This window comes from Rissa tridactyla, chromosome 8, assembly GCF_028500815.1.
Source record: "Rissa tridactyla isolate bRisTri1 chromosome 8, bRisTri1.patW.cur.20221130, whole genome shotgun sequence".
NCBI classification, from domain to species: domain Eukaryota; kingdom Metazoa; phylum Chordata; class Aves; order Charadriiformes; family Laridae; genus Rissa; species Rissa tridactyla.
In genome coordinates this window covers 4592411-4608602 of record NC_071473.1, presented here as the reverse complement: position 1 = coordinate 4608602, position 16192 = coordinate 4592411, and the positions used below count along the sequence as shown (strand labels likewise).

Here is a 16192-nt window from a genome sequence, read left to right as displayed (position 1 = left end):
TCTTTAGCGTGGAGGTCTTCACCGCGCTGTCAGCGGGTGGCTTCAAGGACGTGATAAGAGTTTTGTGTCACCCTTGTGCTGTATAGGGATTTGAGTCCTGTTTGTGTGCTGTAGTGCAGGTGGGAATTTTTAAGAAAAAAGAAGGAGAAAAATAAAAAAAGCTTGCGAAGTGTATGCCTGCCTGCTGCCAGGTCTTTTTAAAATAGTTCTAGTATCCTGTCCTGGACTGTATTGTGGAAATGCTGATGGTCATGTTAGAGCTTGGTTATAGGTAGCCTTATTCTTTACCTATAAATAGGCACTGAAATCACTGAGGTAGCATAGGATAGCACTTCTTTCCATCTGTCTTGCTTGCTTTTTTATTTATGTTGTTTATGTAGGGCAAGACCCTAGGGTGGCTTTGATCTTGTTACTTCACATTCTTGGCGGCCTGGTGCTATAAACATGAATAAACTTCTTATTCATGCCACTAGATGGAACTGGCCCGTGCTTATAGATATTTGTTTAAACTTGAGCTCTGTATTGAGTATTGACAAAATGAATTGCGAGCTCTCGGTGGAAGCTTGGCTTTTCCCCTCAAAGCAGTGCTTTATTAAGCTGCTTGGGGTTTTATGCAGTCTGTTTTGAAATAGAAAAGTAGTACATTGCCAGTTCTTTCCAGGCTTGGCTGCTTTTTTTTTTTTGTTGCCTTGACTGTGTATTACAGTTAATGCTATTTATTATATTCCTGCTTTTAAACCACCATGACTCTTTTGGTGATGTGTGGGCATCTTTCTCTTGTACAGGGGGGTAGACAGTCTGTTATCCCAAATTTCGTTTCACATTATTTCCTGTACTACTTTCTTGATGCCGAAGGTTGAAGTGTGCAAGTTCCTTTCTATGAGAACCGGAGTTGCCTATGGAGAATACGGTCTTAATGTTAGTTCTGTGGCTTATCCCTTGTTCTTGGATTTGAACAGCTGTAGTTTAGCCAGCATTGGACAGCAATGCACAAAGCACCATTTGAGCTACTTGGGAGAAGATTTTTTTGGTGACCGTGCCGAGCATTTGCGGTGTTGACCCACCCATGCATACACGCATACCCAGCTCTGCTAATGCACCGCATGCCCCTGTAGGGGAGAAATAATCCGAGCCACTTAGCTTTGCTCAGCGCAGATCCGAGCAGATGCCTGTCTGGCCTCTGTCTGCACTGCTTGATGCTGCGAGGGCTGATTTGTGGCTTCCACAAACGTCCCTGTTCTTCCCCAGCCAGTCTTGGAGCGATCCTTTGCCGTTGTTTCCTGCCAAGAGGTTCCTTTCAGCCTGCATGAAGGCAACTGAGACGAGGTGGGTGCTAGCTCTGCAGGGGCTGGTGACTGTTGCAGGGAGTGCTTTGTAGGACCGACCTGCTGGGAAGCAGAAGTGGTTGGTGTGGGTATGTGAGCTGAAGAGGCCCGAGTGCCGCTCCTGGCTTTGCTGCTAGCCTGCTTGGTGGCCTTGGCTACGCTGGTCCTTTCCATGCTTCCATTTCTCTGTCTTTTAAACGGCAAGAAGTGTATTGATCTTGTTTTCTAAAGTATAAGAGGGCTAAGGATGGAAAAATGTTATGCAGGAGTAGGTAGCTATTCACGAATACCAGGGAAAATACGACTGTAATAATGTGGATGTGACCTTTTAAAAAGGACAGGGGTTTCGCCAAGTATGCTTACAGTGATCCAGCTACTGAGCTGCTGCTCCAGCACCTGTCTGCAATGATGAGATTTCATGCCATTCTGGCAAAGAAAGTATGATTTGTTTCTTCTTGATAAGGCAGAAGCCAAAGAACTTCGTGGAAACACTCCCAAAATCTTGCTCTTGAAGCGTTTTCAAAGCATCGACGTGCCCATGATGCTCTTGGAGCAGTTTACTGGAAATCGTATGTGCTACTGAGGTTTCACGGTTCAAATATAGGGGTAGTTGCATGTTTTTAGTAATGCTGGTTAGAAGAGGCCTCTCCAGTTCCATAGCCCAATGTCCCGCTCAAATTTGGACCACCACCAGTGCTGGGACCAGGTGAGTGTGGCCTTGAAACCTTTATGGTGGAGGTTCCCTCCGGAGAAGACAGGCACTGAGCCACACTGTTGGCACCCTTGGTGCGTGTTAAGCAAGTGTCCTACCCTGCGAATGGGGAGAATGCTGCTGCCTTGCTCGTTTATCCCGCTGCTCGTTTATCTCACTGCCTACGGTGCAAGGTTGCGGATTGTGTCTGCAGGAGGAAGGTGTCCTCCTGGCCAAAGCCATCCAACTCTCAGTGTTTTCTGTGAAGTGTGGCTTGGGTTTTGCCTTTTTTAGGTGTCAAATTGTACTTTTTTGTTGTTGTTGTTCCTATGATTTGATCCTGTATTAAAATATTTTGAAGATGATAACGACTAGTTCCTTTAGGGGGGTATAGATATGGGTATGTAGTATGCGTCTGAACTGATCTCTTCATTTTGCTGTCCTAGCTGCAAATCCTGTTCCCTGCAGAGGAGGTCAAGTAGAATTATTGAGGAAGAATTTTGTCTGCTCTTGTGTACAAGCAAACAGGATTTTATAGCAGACCCGCCATTTTCTTCCAACTTATGCATCAGTAAATATTTAATAATACGGATTCCTCCATGCTCTAATAACGAGATGGATACTTCTCAGTAAAAAGACCTCCTTTCTCATTCCCGTGATCAAATTGTGGTCGGAGTTCCTCTGTGTATTCGGCTGCTCTGTGATTGCCCGAGTTGAGAGCTATAAGCTGACAGAGCATAAAATGGAAACCTACTGTTCAGGTTGCGGTGATTCCTCTGATCTCCTAATCCTGTTCGGGAGCTTCCAGCCGGCTCATTGTGCTTCTCTGAAAACAGGTGGGGGTAGCAAATTTTAGTCCCAAAAGCTCAGTCCTGTGAAAGGACCCTGATCCCTGTCGGGCTCTCTCTTTGGTTTGAGAGCAGGTGGGGTATCCAGGAATTTGTACCAAACCCTCATTGAGGAGGGGAGGTGTCATAAATCAGGGAGGTCTCTTTAAAAGAGCAGGTGATGGCAAGAAAGTGTGCTCTGTAAGTGGGACTTGTTCCTGTGCCGGTCCACAGTGCGGGCACAAAACACGCACGTATGTACTACCCTGCCGGGGTGCAGCTTCCTTCTGACGTACCACCAGTGTGGACATTGTGGAAGCGAGCTCTAAGCATCTCTGGGCCCTCTGGAGTTGTGCCTCAGCTTGGTGGCACGCAAGGGAATTAGGGGTTTGATGCCGGTGTCTCCGTTTCAGCAGTGTGGTTCGGCTCCTCAACAGCCAGGCTGCCGGGTCTGACCCATGACGTTGGCTCTTCACCTCGGTGCCAGCATTTCTGCAGCACTTGTGCGAGGTACGGCTTCATGGCATGAAGGGCAATAGCAGGTGGTTGTAATGACATCCACTGGTACGTTTGAGATGCAGCTTGACACCGTGTTGCCCTCTGGCAGCTCAGGCAAGTGGCTTTTGCTCCTCTCACCAGTAGATGGTGGCAGAAACACCACTATTGAGTTGATGCATCAGGTTTTTGACTTCTTGGAAACGGGGTACGATCTACATATAGGGAGGGTTTGAGTCCTGGCTGGTCAGAATAGCATCTCTCCCCCCTTTCTGTGATTGCATAGCTGTAAGCATCTTCATGACTTCTCCAGAGGCGCCTCTCAGGCCTGGTTGCACTCTTCAGTCGGCTGTCTTAACCCTTGGAACAGAATACAACAGAAACGTGTCTCTCTGAGGCACTGAGAAGGGGGTACAGACAAATATCCTCACGGAGAAGCTGTGTTGGGGGAGCCAGGAGAACCCCAAAAACGATCTGGCAGCTTAGTCTTGGGAAAGCCTGATCTGGGTGCTGCTGAGTTTGCCTTACTCTCTCCTGGTTTTATTTTGTCTTGTAGTTCCTCCTGTGAGCCTGACTGCCATGCCTGGGCACTGACGCTTTCGGGTGCAGCTGTTTAAAATGGCAGAGAGAGGTGGAAATGAAGAAGTAACTGACTTGAACAGCTTCCGTAGTCACAGAGGAAAAGGTGAGCACCGATTTGCGCACATTTCCAAAACTCTCTTTGTAAAACTCTGCTTACAAGCAGCAGGATCCATAGATACTGAACTTGCAAGCGTGCTGTTAATGGGAACCTGCTAGTGGTCCGTTTGCGGTGTCATACGCTGCTCTGTTACACTGATTTCACAGCCACCTACAGAAAGTTCTCTCGTTTTATGCTGACATGCAAAATATTTGGCTCTTGTCTTTCTCATGTTGTACTGCCTTAAGGCAGATCGCTAACTTCTTGGGAACAGCATGTCGAGTTATTTCAGCAGATCTGAGGGGCTTGTGGTGTTCCACCCTTTTGAGGACCTCACAGGAGAGCGGCTGGCTTTGCATTCCTGTGCTCACAGGGCTGTGTGCGTTGGCACCCGTTCCTTCAAGAGTGGAATTTAAAGTGATGCTTTCTGTATATGCCTGAAAGGTGATAAATGAATATTGTGAATACTCATGCTAAAGCATAAGCCAAAATGTTGCGTCAAATCGTAGGGAAAGCATGGTAGTATGCTGTCTGCAGTACAGAAACCCTCCCTTTCTGACTGGAATGTCCTGAGTTCCAGCTCAGCAGCATCTGTATTCCACTCTTGGTGAGCCTTGAGGGACGAGGTTGTCATTAAACAGCAGGATTTCTTCTGCACCCACAGTCAGGGGCCTATCCCAGGCCTGCATACGGTGCTCCTGCAAAGTCACACTCTTTCAGAAAAGAATTGCACAGAGAACCTTATCTCTCCTCTAGAATGCACTGCACATTAATAAAAGAAGATGTATTGTCCCTGAGATAATGAATGTTCAGGACTTCTCTGCAAAAATTAGGAAGTACTCTCTATGTGTCTTGTTCAGAATAATTTTTGCAGCAGCTTGACTCATGTTGAAGTTTGGGATAGAAGCATCTCCGCGTCAGTGTCAATGGGTGACTGTTTCATGCATGTGCCTTTGTGGCCTCTGGAGCTGTAGCTTGTGCAGGTGTTTTGCTCAGGGGGCCACAGGAGGTAGGAGTGGCTGTAACAGTAACTGGCAGAGGAACCAGTGACCTTTGAGCGCTTCTTCCCTGTTGTTGCACTGCAAATGTGAAGATTGATTTTTCAGATGTTTCGGTGCTTGTGCCCTGTAATTTCAGTTATTTACCTTTAGCAAATAGCTAAATTTACTTACTTTACTGCAGACCGGATAAGCCGCGGGGACGAAGGTCTTATCACGATATCAGATTCCTCGGATGAAGAATTACCTTTGTTGTTGGAAACGCCAGCAGAGCAGCAGCACGAGGAAGATGACGATGATGTTGTCATCTTGGCAGAGGTAGCTTTGCATTCTTGTACTTGCCCTGCTTTATTCATGGCCCTTATAGCCAACTCTTACGCAAATATCTGATGCGTTCCTTTGAGAGTCCTGTCCAGTTACAGTAATTTACTTAGGATGTCCAAAATGAATGTTGAAATGACAGCTTTTTGCTTTTAAGTGTTTAATCTTTAAAACTTTTAAGTGTTTAATCATATTTTTGGCCCAGGAGAGGAGAGCTAGGCGGTTAAACTGCATTGTATTTAAAGTTCTACTTAAGGAAGGTTGTAGCTTCCATAAAGTTATCTATCTAAATCCAGAAAGGTGGAGTGCTTCGTAAGAGGTCTTGATGTTCCTTAGAAGGCGGGTTTTCAAAACGTGCTTTGTATGCCTTATATTCCTCTGTGCTGTTTGGATTCTTGTTTGGCTGTTGCAGGCACTCGCATTTTTTGCGCTTTTACGAATCCAGCCCGCCTGATAAGTCTCTTTCCACTGGCACAGAGGAGGGCCAGAGGCTTTAGCTTACCCTGATTATTTTTAAGTGTCCAATTCCATACCTAAGCTTTATTAAGAATATATTCCACTTTTCCGTTAGAGTGACCAGAGGCATTAAGAAAATGGGTTGCGAAGCTGACCCTTCTGTTTCTTAGTTGAAAACAGTTGCAGAGGATTTTCAAACTCTGTCAGCATATAGCAGTCCTAACCTGCCAGGGGCAAGAACAAGGCCAGAGATTAACATTTTTGAGCTTTTGAGCTTGCATTTGAGAATGCAAATATGCCGTTAGTTCGTTCCTCCTTTCCATACTATTTTACTGGGAGGGAAGCGGGGACTGAGGTGAGCTCAGGCAATTATTCCGGTCTGAAAGTCCTGGGCGTCCCCGGTTCTGCCAAATGTTCTCTTAGCGCCGGGGGACAGACTGAGGATGGAGTTTGGTGGAACAAAGATATGTGGGTTGCAGTTTCATGCCTTATTAAGCACCTTGCTAAACAGACTTTTCATCTGTTTTCCATCAGAAATGTGATTAGATGCGAAAGATGATCTGGGACAAGGATTCTGACATGCAGACAAGAACTCCTACTTACTCTTGTCTGTCTTCTTTTTAGACCCCAAAGCATCACCAGCCTCTGCGTCCCAATGTCATCAGACCTGCTGCTCAATGGCAGGGTGCAAACACGGTGGGAGAAGGAGGATCTAAAAGTGCTGTTGGGCCTTTGAGGAGCATATATCTGCAAGATGACAACTCAACTCTGCTCTGCCAGGGAGAGCGGTATAATCACATGGTGGAGAGCAGCGCTGGACCAAGCAGGGATGAGAATGTGAGCTTTGCCTTGCCTGGACCATCTGAGCTTAATGGCCCCAGGTTTGAACTTACAAGTAACCAGGAGCCTGGCCCGAGTTTGCTTCCAGCAATAAAGACGAGTCCACAGCCTGTTGTTAACAGAGAAATTATTAGTCTGGAGAATGCAGGCTTTCCACCACAACAGGAAGAAAAGGTGGAAGCCCAGGGATGGCAAGGAGACGACTTGGAGCCAGAGCAGAACCTCAGAGGAACAGCTGCTGCAACTACCACAGACCAGGAGACCCATGAGGACAGACAGATGGATCACCCGTTCTTCCAGCCCTTGGAAGGTGAGCCACATGCTCTAATAAATGGTTGTGCTCCTCAGCAAGGGCAGCCTGAAGCAGACCCAGGATCTTTGAGGGCATATGGAGAGGAGGCTCCTGGGCCAGCCTTCCCACGACCTGAACCACAGCAGGATGGGATTCCAGGTCCCGCTTCACCCCAGCCGGCGCATCCACCAGAAGAAACGAGTCAACAGGCAGCAATAGACAATGAACAGCCAGGTCCAGCATTCCCTGCGCAGGGCTCTCATGAGCTCCGCTCAAGTAATGTGCCAGAACAAGGAGCTGCTGGGCAGGACCAAGACCTGACTGCGCTGCTCATCAGAGAGACAGTAAGTATTCCCAGGGCTTGTTTGACTTCAGCGTGCATCTTATTTTCAGGCAGGTTTTTCAAGGTGTGTAGTGTTTCACATGCTCAAAGCACGGCCCTATTGACTTCAGCTGCAAATCCCCATCATTTTGGCTGAGACTCAGCTATGCACCGGGAGAGGAGCGTGCAGTGAACTGTCTTGGAAAACTTTGGTTTGAAAGACTGACCCCAGTGCTATGGTTGAAGTGGTGAGAGGATGCAGATCTTGAGGGAACTATTTGCTTTGGGATGAGCTCTTGGCTAGAGAAAGGCTTAGCAGAACTGATTGCAGGTCCTAAGGGCACAGCGAGGTGAAATAACACAGGTCTGTTCCCTTAAAGGCTACTGCCCTCTCAGTTCTGCTAGTTTGTTTTTGTCTGGCTGATTCCTAACCCAACTCTGTGGAGCTGGTTTAGGAATGGATGTAGAACTCAACCAGCCAAAACTGAGCCACTAAACACTGGCAAAGGGATAGAGGGTGAGGTAGAGAAGGCTTAGGAACACGTGGCTGAGAGCCACGGCTGCTTTCGGCTGACTCTCCTAAAGCAGTTTGGTCCATGGCCACGTTAAGGCCACCGAAGTGGTCAGGGGTAATTGTTGCCCTTGCAGTGTGGATTTCCAAACAGTAGCACTGAGGGATTACTGAGTAAGCAACATGAAGACTCACGTGTGTTAACTCCACATACCCCTTTCTGACTCTGTGAAAACCAACAACCAAAACAAAAAAAAATGTGGTCATGCTTCACGTGTCTAATGTTTTCCCCTCCAGTGCACACTCCTCCCCTTGATTGCTAGGGAGGAAGGGTCTCTCTTGATGCCTTATGGAATACTTTTCTGCAAACGAGTGCATTTTCCTGCATCTGTACCTTACACTACCACCCCCATCCCCTCCAGATCTTCCCTTCACACCCCAGATCTGAGGCTCTGTGGGAAAACTGGGGTTGAGGAAAATATTCTTTAAGTAGCAGTCCAAAAAAATTCAATTCTTTCCAAGTAAGACCTTGTTGATCAGCGACATGCTTTGAGATGGGCAGGTAGAGACTCTTGCATTCAGGGTTGCTTGACAACCCTGACCAGTTCAGTCTTGCAAAGCAAAATATCGCATGGTGCAATCGATTGCAATACCTGTACAGAAACCCAACGAGAGAGCGGCAAAGGGTGCTCTTTGCTACGTGGCTAATGCTGGGAGAGCTTTCACAGAGATGCCAGTAAAGGTTTGTTGTCTGTTCTGATCTCATTGCTGGTGCGTCTGGGTGGTTTGGGTGGGTATGCGCATTGTTGGATTTTTTCCTTTTGCTTTGGAATGCTGTATTTCAGCACACAATCTGGAACTCCTTAATCTTCTGTCTGAAGGTAAATATTAGTTTTGCTTGTGTTGCAGATCATACCTACCTGCCTCTCCTTTTTCCAGCCAGCCTGAATCACGTGTTAGGCAGCTGCTCATGGCCATTCATATCACTACCCATGCTCTTCTTGTGAGAAAGAGCTGTTAGCAATCATCCTGTGGAGCAAAGGAAAGCCAGCAGCTTGCAATATCCAGGCTGGATGGGTACAAATCCTCTCTTGAAATCCATTTTGGCCCATGTCTCAGGAGTGTGGATAATTACCTATAAATCCCTGTCTTTGGTGCTGTTGCTAGGTTGTGCTACACAGCTCCTCTAATACCTACGTAACCTTTAGCTTTTCCTACTGTAGGAAGCAAGATTCCCAGATGCGAAGAAGGAATATATTGAAGAGCTAATCAGCATCAAGAACTGCTATGACTTAAATGTGTAAGTACAGGGCTAAGAGCCAGGGTGTATCATACAGCAGTCTGGCTGCAGTCACACTTCCATGTCCTTACCTGCTAATGATGCTGTTCTAGAGCATATCCAGGCTGAGAGTCACCACTGCATTGATAGTGCCAAAGAGCAGAGAGGTTTTTTTTCCCTTCTAGTAGAGCTTTTCTTAAATCCTCTCTAATTCTGACATTGTGATGTAGCTTTTCCGCTTTTAAGATCATTTGCTTATTTAAAGATATCACATGTAATTTCCTATTAACTATTACTAGGGTTCTTAAAAAGGGTGACCGTCAGGATTAAGGTATTGAGATGACTTCTATAAAACATAGTACGAAGGTGGGTTGGTGAGTTTTGAGTTGGAGAAAATAGTTTCCTGTCTCATCGTTTCACTGGCGTTTGGCTTTTTCCAGGTAAAGCTGACACTGTTTTGGAGTCCCTTATTTAATGTCATGATGTTGGCTTTTATCCCCTTCACTTAATCAAGTAGCAGTGGTGCTGTTTGAGTTCTCTCACATCACTTTTTGCAGATAGAATAGAGCAAACAGACTCAAGGCCTGGTAGGATTGATCCTAGATATCTGTTGATGGACTGATTTTGGTCAAACTGAGCAGAAATGTGAGCCAAGAAGGGAAGTAAAAGGAGTGGAAAATCAGCATGAGGACTCTTTGCTTTCCCAATTGCGTTAGGAGCTCAAGAATACCTTAGTGTTCATCCTGTTTGATATCTCTGGGTGTCATGTTAGAATCAGAAGTTTAAAAATAGTCATTAACCCTACTGGTAATTGCATCATCTCCCTGCCCTTTTGGGTAAAGCTGGCACAGCTGAAGAGCGAAGAATTGTGTGTGTTGGCACCAGCAAAGCAGAGGGGAGAGCGGTTTGAAGTAAATCACTTGTGACTTGTGTCTGATGGTAGGTGGCCCCTTTCTCTGCAGCTGTCACCGCTATCTCAAACACATTGAAACTAGTTATTATGTGATATAAGAATGAAGAATAGGTGTTGATTGCCAGAGTATTCACTCTATCTTGTATGAATCCAATGCCCTTTCCAGTTAACTAGGGCACCAATTAAGCAGCATTCAAGTGCCTGAAGCTTAGAATTAGTTACTGGACCATAAATAAGTTAACTGGCAAGGAACTAAGGATGATCCCATCCATTGGGCATAGATTTCCTATTCTGCTGCTTTTGCCTGTGTTGTGAAGTCATGTCTCTAAAGTAGCGCTTCTTAGTTAGAAATTCATCAGACTGCAACTTCTTTCTTATCTTTCCGAAGTGCTTTCCCTGCAGCAGTGGTGTGGTCAGCATGAGAGAGGCTTTCAGGTGCCCGCACTGTGTACTTGGTGCACCCCGGCTTGGATAGTTGCGTTAGGCGTGTAGAAGACCAGTAGGGCCATTCCATGGGGTGATCGGGCATTGAAATTAGGCATCTGGCTGCGGGACCCTCTCACAGATTGTGTGAAAAAACTCGTTATTGTGTCCTGCAGGAATTTAGCAAAGCCTGATAGAATTAAATCCCACTATTGGCTTCTATGAGTCTTAATGTGTTCCTTCCCTTTTTGCTCCCGAAATCTCTTCTCTCCTTTTGTGTACCACAGACCCAGTGAGATGAAAAGGTGCTTACAGGCTTCCCTGTAGGCCGTCTACAGTGTCTGCTCAGCGGTGCGTTACCCACTTACTGGATGATAAAGATTTCTTCTCCATATTTTTATTCCTTTAACCAAACTATCTTTTGAGTTGTCACTGCGTCTTTTGTATGAGAACAAATGGGTCAAAGCACTGGTCAGCCTCGCTGGCAGGGTCTCTTTGATCTCCATGGTACGTCAAGCTGAATCAGGCTTGAAATATAATAAATAGGGGTGGCTGGGTTTGGGCAGGGATGAGGCTTTTAACTGGCTCTGTGTCCTGTGGTGCAGATATTAATGAACAGTGCGTGCATTGCGCGCTGGGACCCACTTAACTAATTGTCAGACATTGAAGGTTAACATCTCTGAAAATCCTGAGCATTGGAATGGCAACACGGAGAATAGTTCAAATGTATTCTGACTGTGCCACAGCTGAAACCCTTGCGTTAGAGCTGCAGTGATTCGAGCTCCTTGAAGTTTCTGTTTAGTTGGATTAAAACAGTTATCTCTTAAAAAGGGATTTGGAGGGGGAAGGGGCTGGAAGCTATTAAATGCTTAGTGCCAAGATATTTTGTTGTTTTCTGAAATGATGGTCTTAAAACTTTCAGCTGATGCGAAAGATAAGATGTGGAAGCCCCTCTTAGCAGGGTATCATCTATTCAGCTTTTGTGTGCAGAAGCATTCACACTCAGTCAAAAGCTTCTGGCCCAAAATGTCAATACCTGATTAAACAAAAAGAAATGCCTCTGCTTTAAATGTGAAAGCAGAGCTAAAGTAATCGTGCCTTGATAGTGGGCTAATGCTTCAAGCCAGTTCAGATTTCTTAATTAGGGACTGATTTCTGACATCAGGAATGTAAATTAGCTGCAATTATGGCTTTGCTGCAACCTAGCACCTTCTCATTCAAAAAATTTTACAAACGTTAATTGCTTGTCCTAGCTCTTTTCAGAAGGATGGTATTATACAGCTGGGGAAACTGAGGAACAGCTTATGTTTCCTTGGCCCAGCTGGTCAGCGATGGTTCAGAATAAGCTGTGAAAGTTTGATTCTGACAGGCAGCCCACAGCAAACTTCCCCTCCAAAGGGGCCTCTGAAGTATCTGTGTATCTCTGGCGATGGGGTATGCTGAAACTGTGTGCTAGAGTCTTTTTGAAGCTGAAATACTCAGTTAAACTAAATTTACCTGACGAAGTTATAGTTGTTTGTGATAGGACCTCAGGTATGCTGCATTTACGGGATAGGGTGCATTTTTTAAGCAATTTTTAGTGATTATTTTCTGAATGCTGTTCTCGCTAGACCAGTTTCTATTGTGAGTTGAACAATGCTAGTGTGAGTTCAAGCTTTGTTACAATGAAACCTGTATTCAGAGTACATATTGAATGTAAACACAGCTTAAACACATTTCTGTTTCTGTTCTAATGGGAAAGTAGCTTGAGACTGGAGGCTTTAATTCAAATTTGAGTCTGTAATCTTCCATCAAGGAAGAGAGAAACCTTTCACAGGTTTTGTAGGGGGTTGTATGCTTCTTTTTCCATAGATGCGTTTGTAGTAGCTGCAGTAGATGTCAGGCAAGTTTCAGTTAATGCTCTGACTGTTCTTTCTTTGATGGCCTTCATAATGTTCATCACAGAGAAGTGGAAAGTTAGTGCATCTTGACTCTTAGTTGTGCAGCATTTGACGTGTGCTCAAAGGGCTTTTACCCGTGGGTGTGAGTGGGGAAGTAAGGCTGGTTGCTCACCTCTGGCATGGAGAGATGTAGGTTGGTTAGTAGCTCCTGCGTACAAGCTTCTCTTATGTAAACGTAATTGTCGAAAGACAGATCTATTTGCTTTTCCTTCTGCAGTCACGCAGCCGATCATTCTTGACTTAATTCTCAGACACTTACTTTCAGTTTGCTCTAGTTCAAGACCTCTCTTGGTTCTTACAGGGCAGGCTGGCACTTGCCTGCCCAGCCTCGTAATTACAGGATACTAAAAATTGGACAAGTGAGGAATGAACCTGAGCTCCCAAACCCTGAAATAACTATATTTATCTTTTCAGACTTTGTAACTTTCTTCTGGAAAATCCAGATTACCCAAAGAAGAAAGGCAGAGTGGTTTTAAATCCCAGCAGCAGCCTGCTTGCCAGCCAAGACGAGACAAAGGCAAGTGAGAGTATCCTCATCTACAGCATCCCTCCCACCCAGTCTGTTCAACCTGAGCGGATCTTGGGGTGTCTGGTTCTATTAGTGCGTGTTTTTAGAGTGCCTGGTTGAGCCATACCCAGGCATCTGGGTGCATTTAAGATGGTGTTAAATAGCAATAGTTAGTTGCTTGGAAGGTGACTTCCTGTTTTCCTGTTGTGTAGCTGCACCACGTCTGCTCTTTTGCCTTCAGTGAGACCTTCTGCCTTGCCTGCCTGAACATCTGAAGTGTTCATTTTGATGACTAATACAAGAATTCCTTGGTCGTTCTGTTACGTGAAGTAGACTTAGCCCTCAGGTTGCTCTTGTGAGGCCTTTAGGCATTGCCTTTCAGCCTCCTAACTGCCAACCTCCCTACAGCTTCTTGATTTTTTTTTTTTTGTTTTTGTTTAAGTCCATTTGACAAAAATTCTTAGCCGCTTTAAATATGTTGAAATTGCTGTGCTGTGACCTGAGAGAGAGAAATGTTGAATACCTCCTTCTACTCTTGGAAGCATCTCTCAACCTCAAGCCAATGAAGTTGTTCACCCCTTTTAGTAACCTAAACGTATGCTCTCGCTGTCTCGTGCAGCCACGCGCAATGGCCTTGAACGATGCGGCGTGGGTCCTGCTAGGAGCAGAGCTGCAGTGTGGGGCAGGTCACCCACACCAGTGCATGCACCAGTGGGCTTCACACCCGCGCTGAGCTCTGAGCTGGTGGTTAGATACGTGCTCAGAACTGGGAGCTGTGTAACCCGAACTTTGGGTGGTCTTGCAGAAGGTCCTGATCACTGAAAGAGTGGTTTGGGGTGTTCTTGTGCGTTCTTCATAGCAACCTTTTTATTATATATTTCGCATTTTCTCCTCAGGTGCCTAAAGTGGACTACTTCGACTTTTCCAAACTTGCCCCACTCGATCAGCGGTGCTTTATTCAGGCAGCTGACCTCCTCATGGCAGACTTCAAAATGCTGAGCAGCCAAGACATTAAGTGGGCGCTACATGAACTCAAGGGACACTATGCAATCACGCGAAAGGTTCTCCAGTTCAAGTCTGTTTTCTTTCTTACGGTTATCTCCTGTGCCTGTGGAGAGCAGTGCGATGTCTTTTGCCTTACTATACCATCTGCTAGTGTGTGGTTATGGTTTGGTTTTTTTTTTTTTTTATAATCTTCCTTTCCTTTTAAGAAGTATTAATCCATTTAGTAGACTTGCAAAATTTATTGGCCGGACAGAATGCTGCAGGAAGTTTTTACTTTTCTCTAATAGGAGAACTGGGGAAGCTCTAGCTGGTTGATGGTAGGTGATGCATTAAACTGCGAAGTGTTCCTGTACGTCGCCGCTGAAATGCAGTATAATTGCCAGTAAAGCCTAGACATTGAGCTAAATCTTAAAACATTTAACTGCTGCTATTAGTTAACTGACTGCACGTAATTGAAAATAGCCCAAGTCTCACTGTCCTGTTTCTTCTTATTGTGACTTGCGGAATGAGCCCTGTATTGCTTGTAGAAGAGTTTCACTGTAACGGAGCTGCAAATACACTTGTTCTGGGTATCAACAAACTGAGTGTAAATGCGGCTTCAAGTTTTTGATTTGGATCTACTCCTTTGATACACTCCTCTTGCTTGAGCTTCTTTCTCTACTATTCCAGGACTTAACTAAAACAAAAACTTCTCGTCTCTTCACTTGCTTGATAGAGCCCTGAGTATTTGGGCTTCTTTTTACATTTTTTTTTTTTTTTATTTAAATGAAAACCCAACAACAAAAAGCCAAACCAGCTCTGTTGAATCAGAGTGGATGCCAGCTGTATTAGCGTGAATAGCTGAGGTGGTGTGAAGTGTGTTCAACTATTTTTGTTTCTATGGAACGATTGCTTTATGAGTACATAAAGCAGCAAGGTGAGCAAAGGGAAGAGGACCTCTATTATGGGGTGTTTGGCTTTCCAGCTCTGGATCAGTCTTATGCACATGCTTGTCCTGTGCTTTGATTTGAAGTATGCGCTTCTGCTTTCTGCCAGGAACAGACCGGATTTAAGTCTGTATGTTGTTTTCTAGGCCTTTTCAGATGCTATCAAAAAATGGCAGGAGCTGTCTCATGAAACCAGTGGGAAACGAAAAAGGAGGAAAGAAATGAATCAGTATTCATATATAGACTTCAAATTTGAGCAAGGTAAATACCAAGCTGTATGTATTGTGCTCTCTGCATTGTTATTGTATGCAGAACTGGCTCGCAGCAGAAAGCGCTGTTCTTGGAAAGGGATGGGGTCCCAAAACAGCCATTTCTGTCACTGTCTGCTGTCTATTTTGGAGATGTTCATTAGTACCTCTGCTTGGTACAGTGCTGTTTGAGATGCTGACGTTATGGTGGTGTGTGCAGGAAGAAGGATTTAAGCTTTGTTCTGGCTGCTCCATCCCTTTTCATGGTGTCTTTAACTCTGCTTTAGGGGATGTGAAAATTGAGAAGCGCATGTTCTTCCTGGAGAATAAGAGACGGCACTGGAGGACCTATGACAAGCGTTCTCTTCTCCCACCGGTGCTACTGGAGCAGGAATTCTACGAGCAGAAAGTTAAAGAGATGGCAGAGGTGAGTGGTAGGAGCTGCTTTGATCTTGTGGTGCAAATGACTTCAACTATTGTAGAGAACTTGAGCCTAAACATGGGAATCTGCCTCTTAAAGAAATGCAGAGACTGAACTAAATGTTGAACAGCTGACTACCTTTGCCCCTTTACTGCCTGTTAACACGTATGACCCTTCCCAAGTAACTTGCTTTTGGAGGAAAAAACAAAGCACAGAGTTTTGTATTTACTTACATATATAGCCGCTACTTTTGGCTGCTGAAAACCTTTCATATATCTGCTAATGGCGATGTATAGTCTATGATACAACACTGTTCTGGACCTTTTTTTGCTCTAAAGTAGTTAAAAGGTCTGCTAATGAGTTCTTTCCTCTAATCGTTAGTAGCCTTCTTTGCTGCTTTAGGGCTTGTAATTGCAGCTCAGTGTTGGTGGCTAATAATGACCTGGCCCAAGGCAGTCTGTCCACTCTCTCTGCCTTCCACGAGTTGGCAGTCTTGTGTCTCCAGAACATCTTGTCCTATGCTGGGGACCATGTGTTTCAAAGCGTAACCATGCAACACCCGCTGGTGTGTTGTTTTCCCCTCGTAGTCTGAGGAAAGACTGAATTCACAGCTCTGCACCTACAGTCCTTTCTAAAGTAGCTTCTTAAAGATCCTTGTGTCGTAGGCAGATGGATAGTGTCTCCTTTTAAACACAAAGCTAATGATCCTTGGGGCTTTCTCTGGAGGGGCCCATTGGGTGAGATCATCTCTGCCCATGGAAACCTGAACCAG

The 16192-nt window shown here is 45.3% G+C and overlaps 1 protein-coding gene across 3 annotated transcripts in view; it reads left to right on the top strand.

Moving 5' to 3' along the window:
• Positions 1 to 16192, top strand: part of RNF216 (ring finger protein 216) — an 82760-nt gene that overhangs the window by 12041 nt on the left and 54527 nt on the right. For all 3 annotated transcript variants that reach the window (XM_054212049.1, XM_054212048.1, XM_054212050.1), the window contains exons 2-9: positions 3895 to 4023; positions 5200 to 5333; positions 6417 to 7268; positions 8981 to 9057; positions 12727 to 12829; positions 13717 to 13881; positions 14898 to 15012; positions 15287 to 15426. In XM_054212049.1, coding sequence (XP_054068024.1) covers positions 3957 to 4023; positions 5200 to 5333; positions 6417 to 7268; positions 8981 to 9057; positions 12727 to 12829; positions 13717 to 13881; positions 14898 to 15012; positions 15287 to 15426 — 1653 coding nt within the window. In that variant the 5' untranslated portion in view covers positions 3895 to 3956. The remainder of the gene's footprint in view (positions 1 to 3894; positions 4024 to 5199; positions 5334 to 6416; positions 7269 to 8980; positions 9058 to 12726; positions 12830 to 13716; positions 13882 to 14897; positions 15013 to 15286; positions 15427 to 16192) is intronic.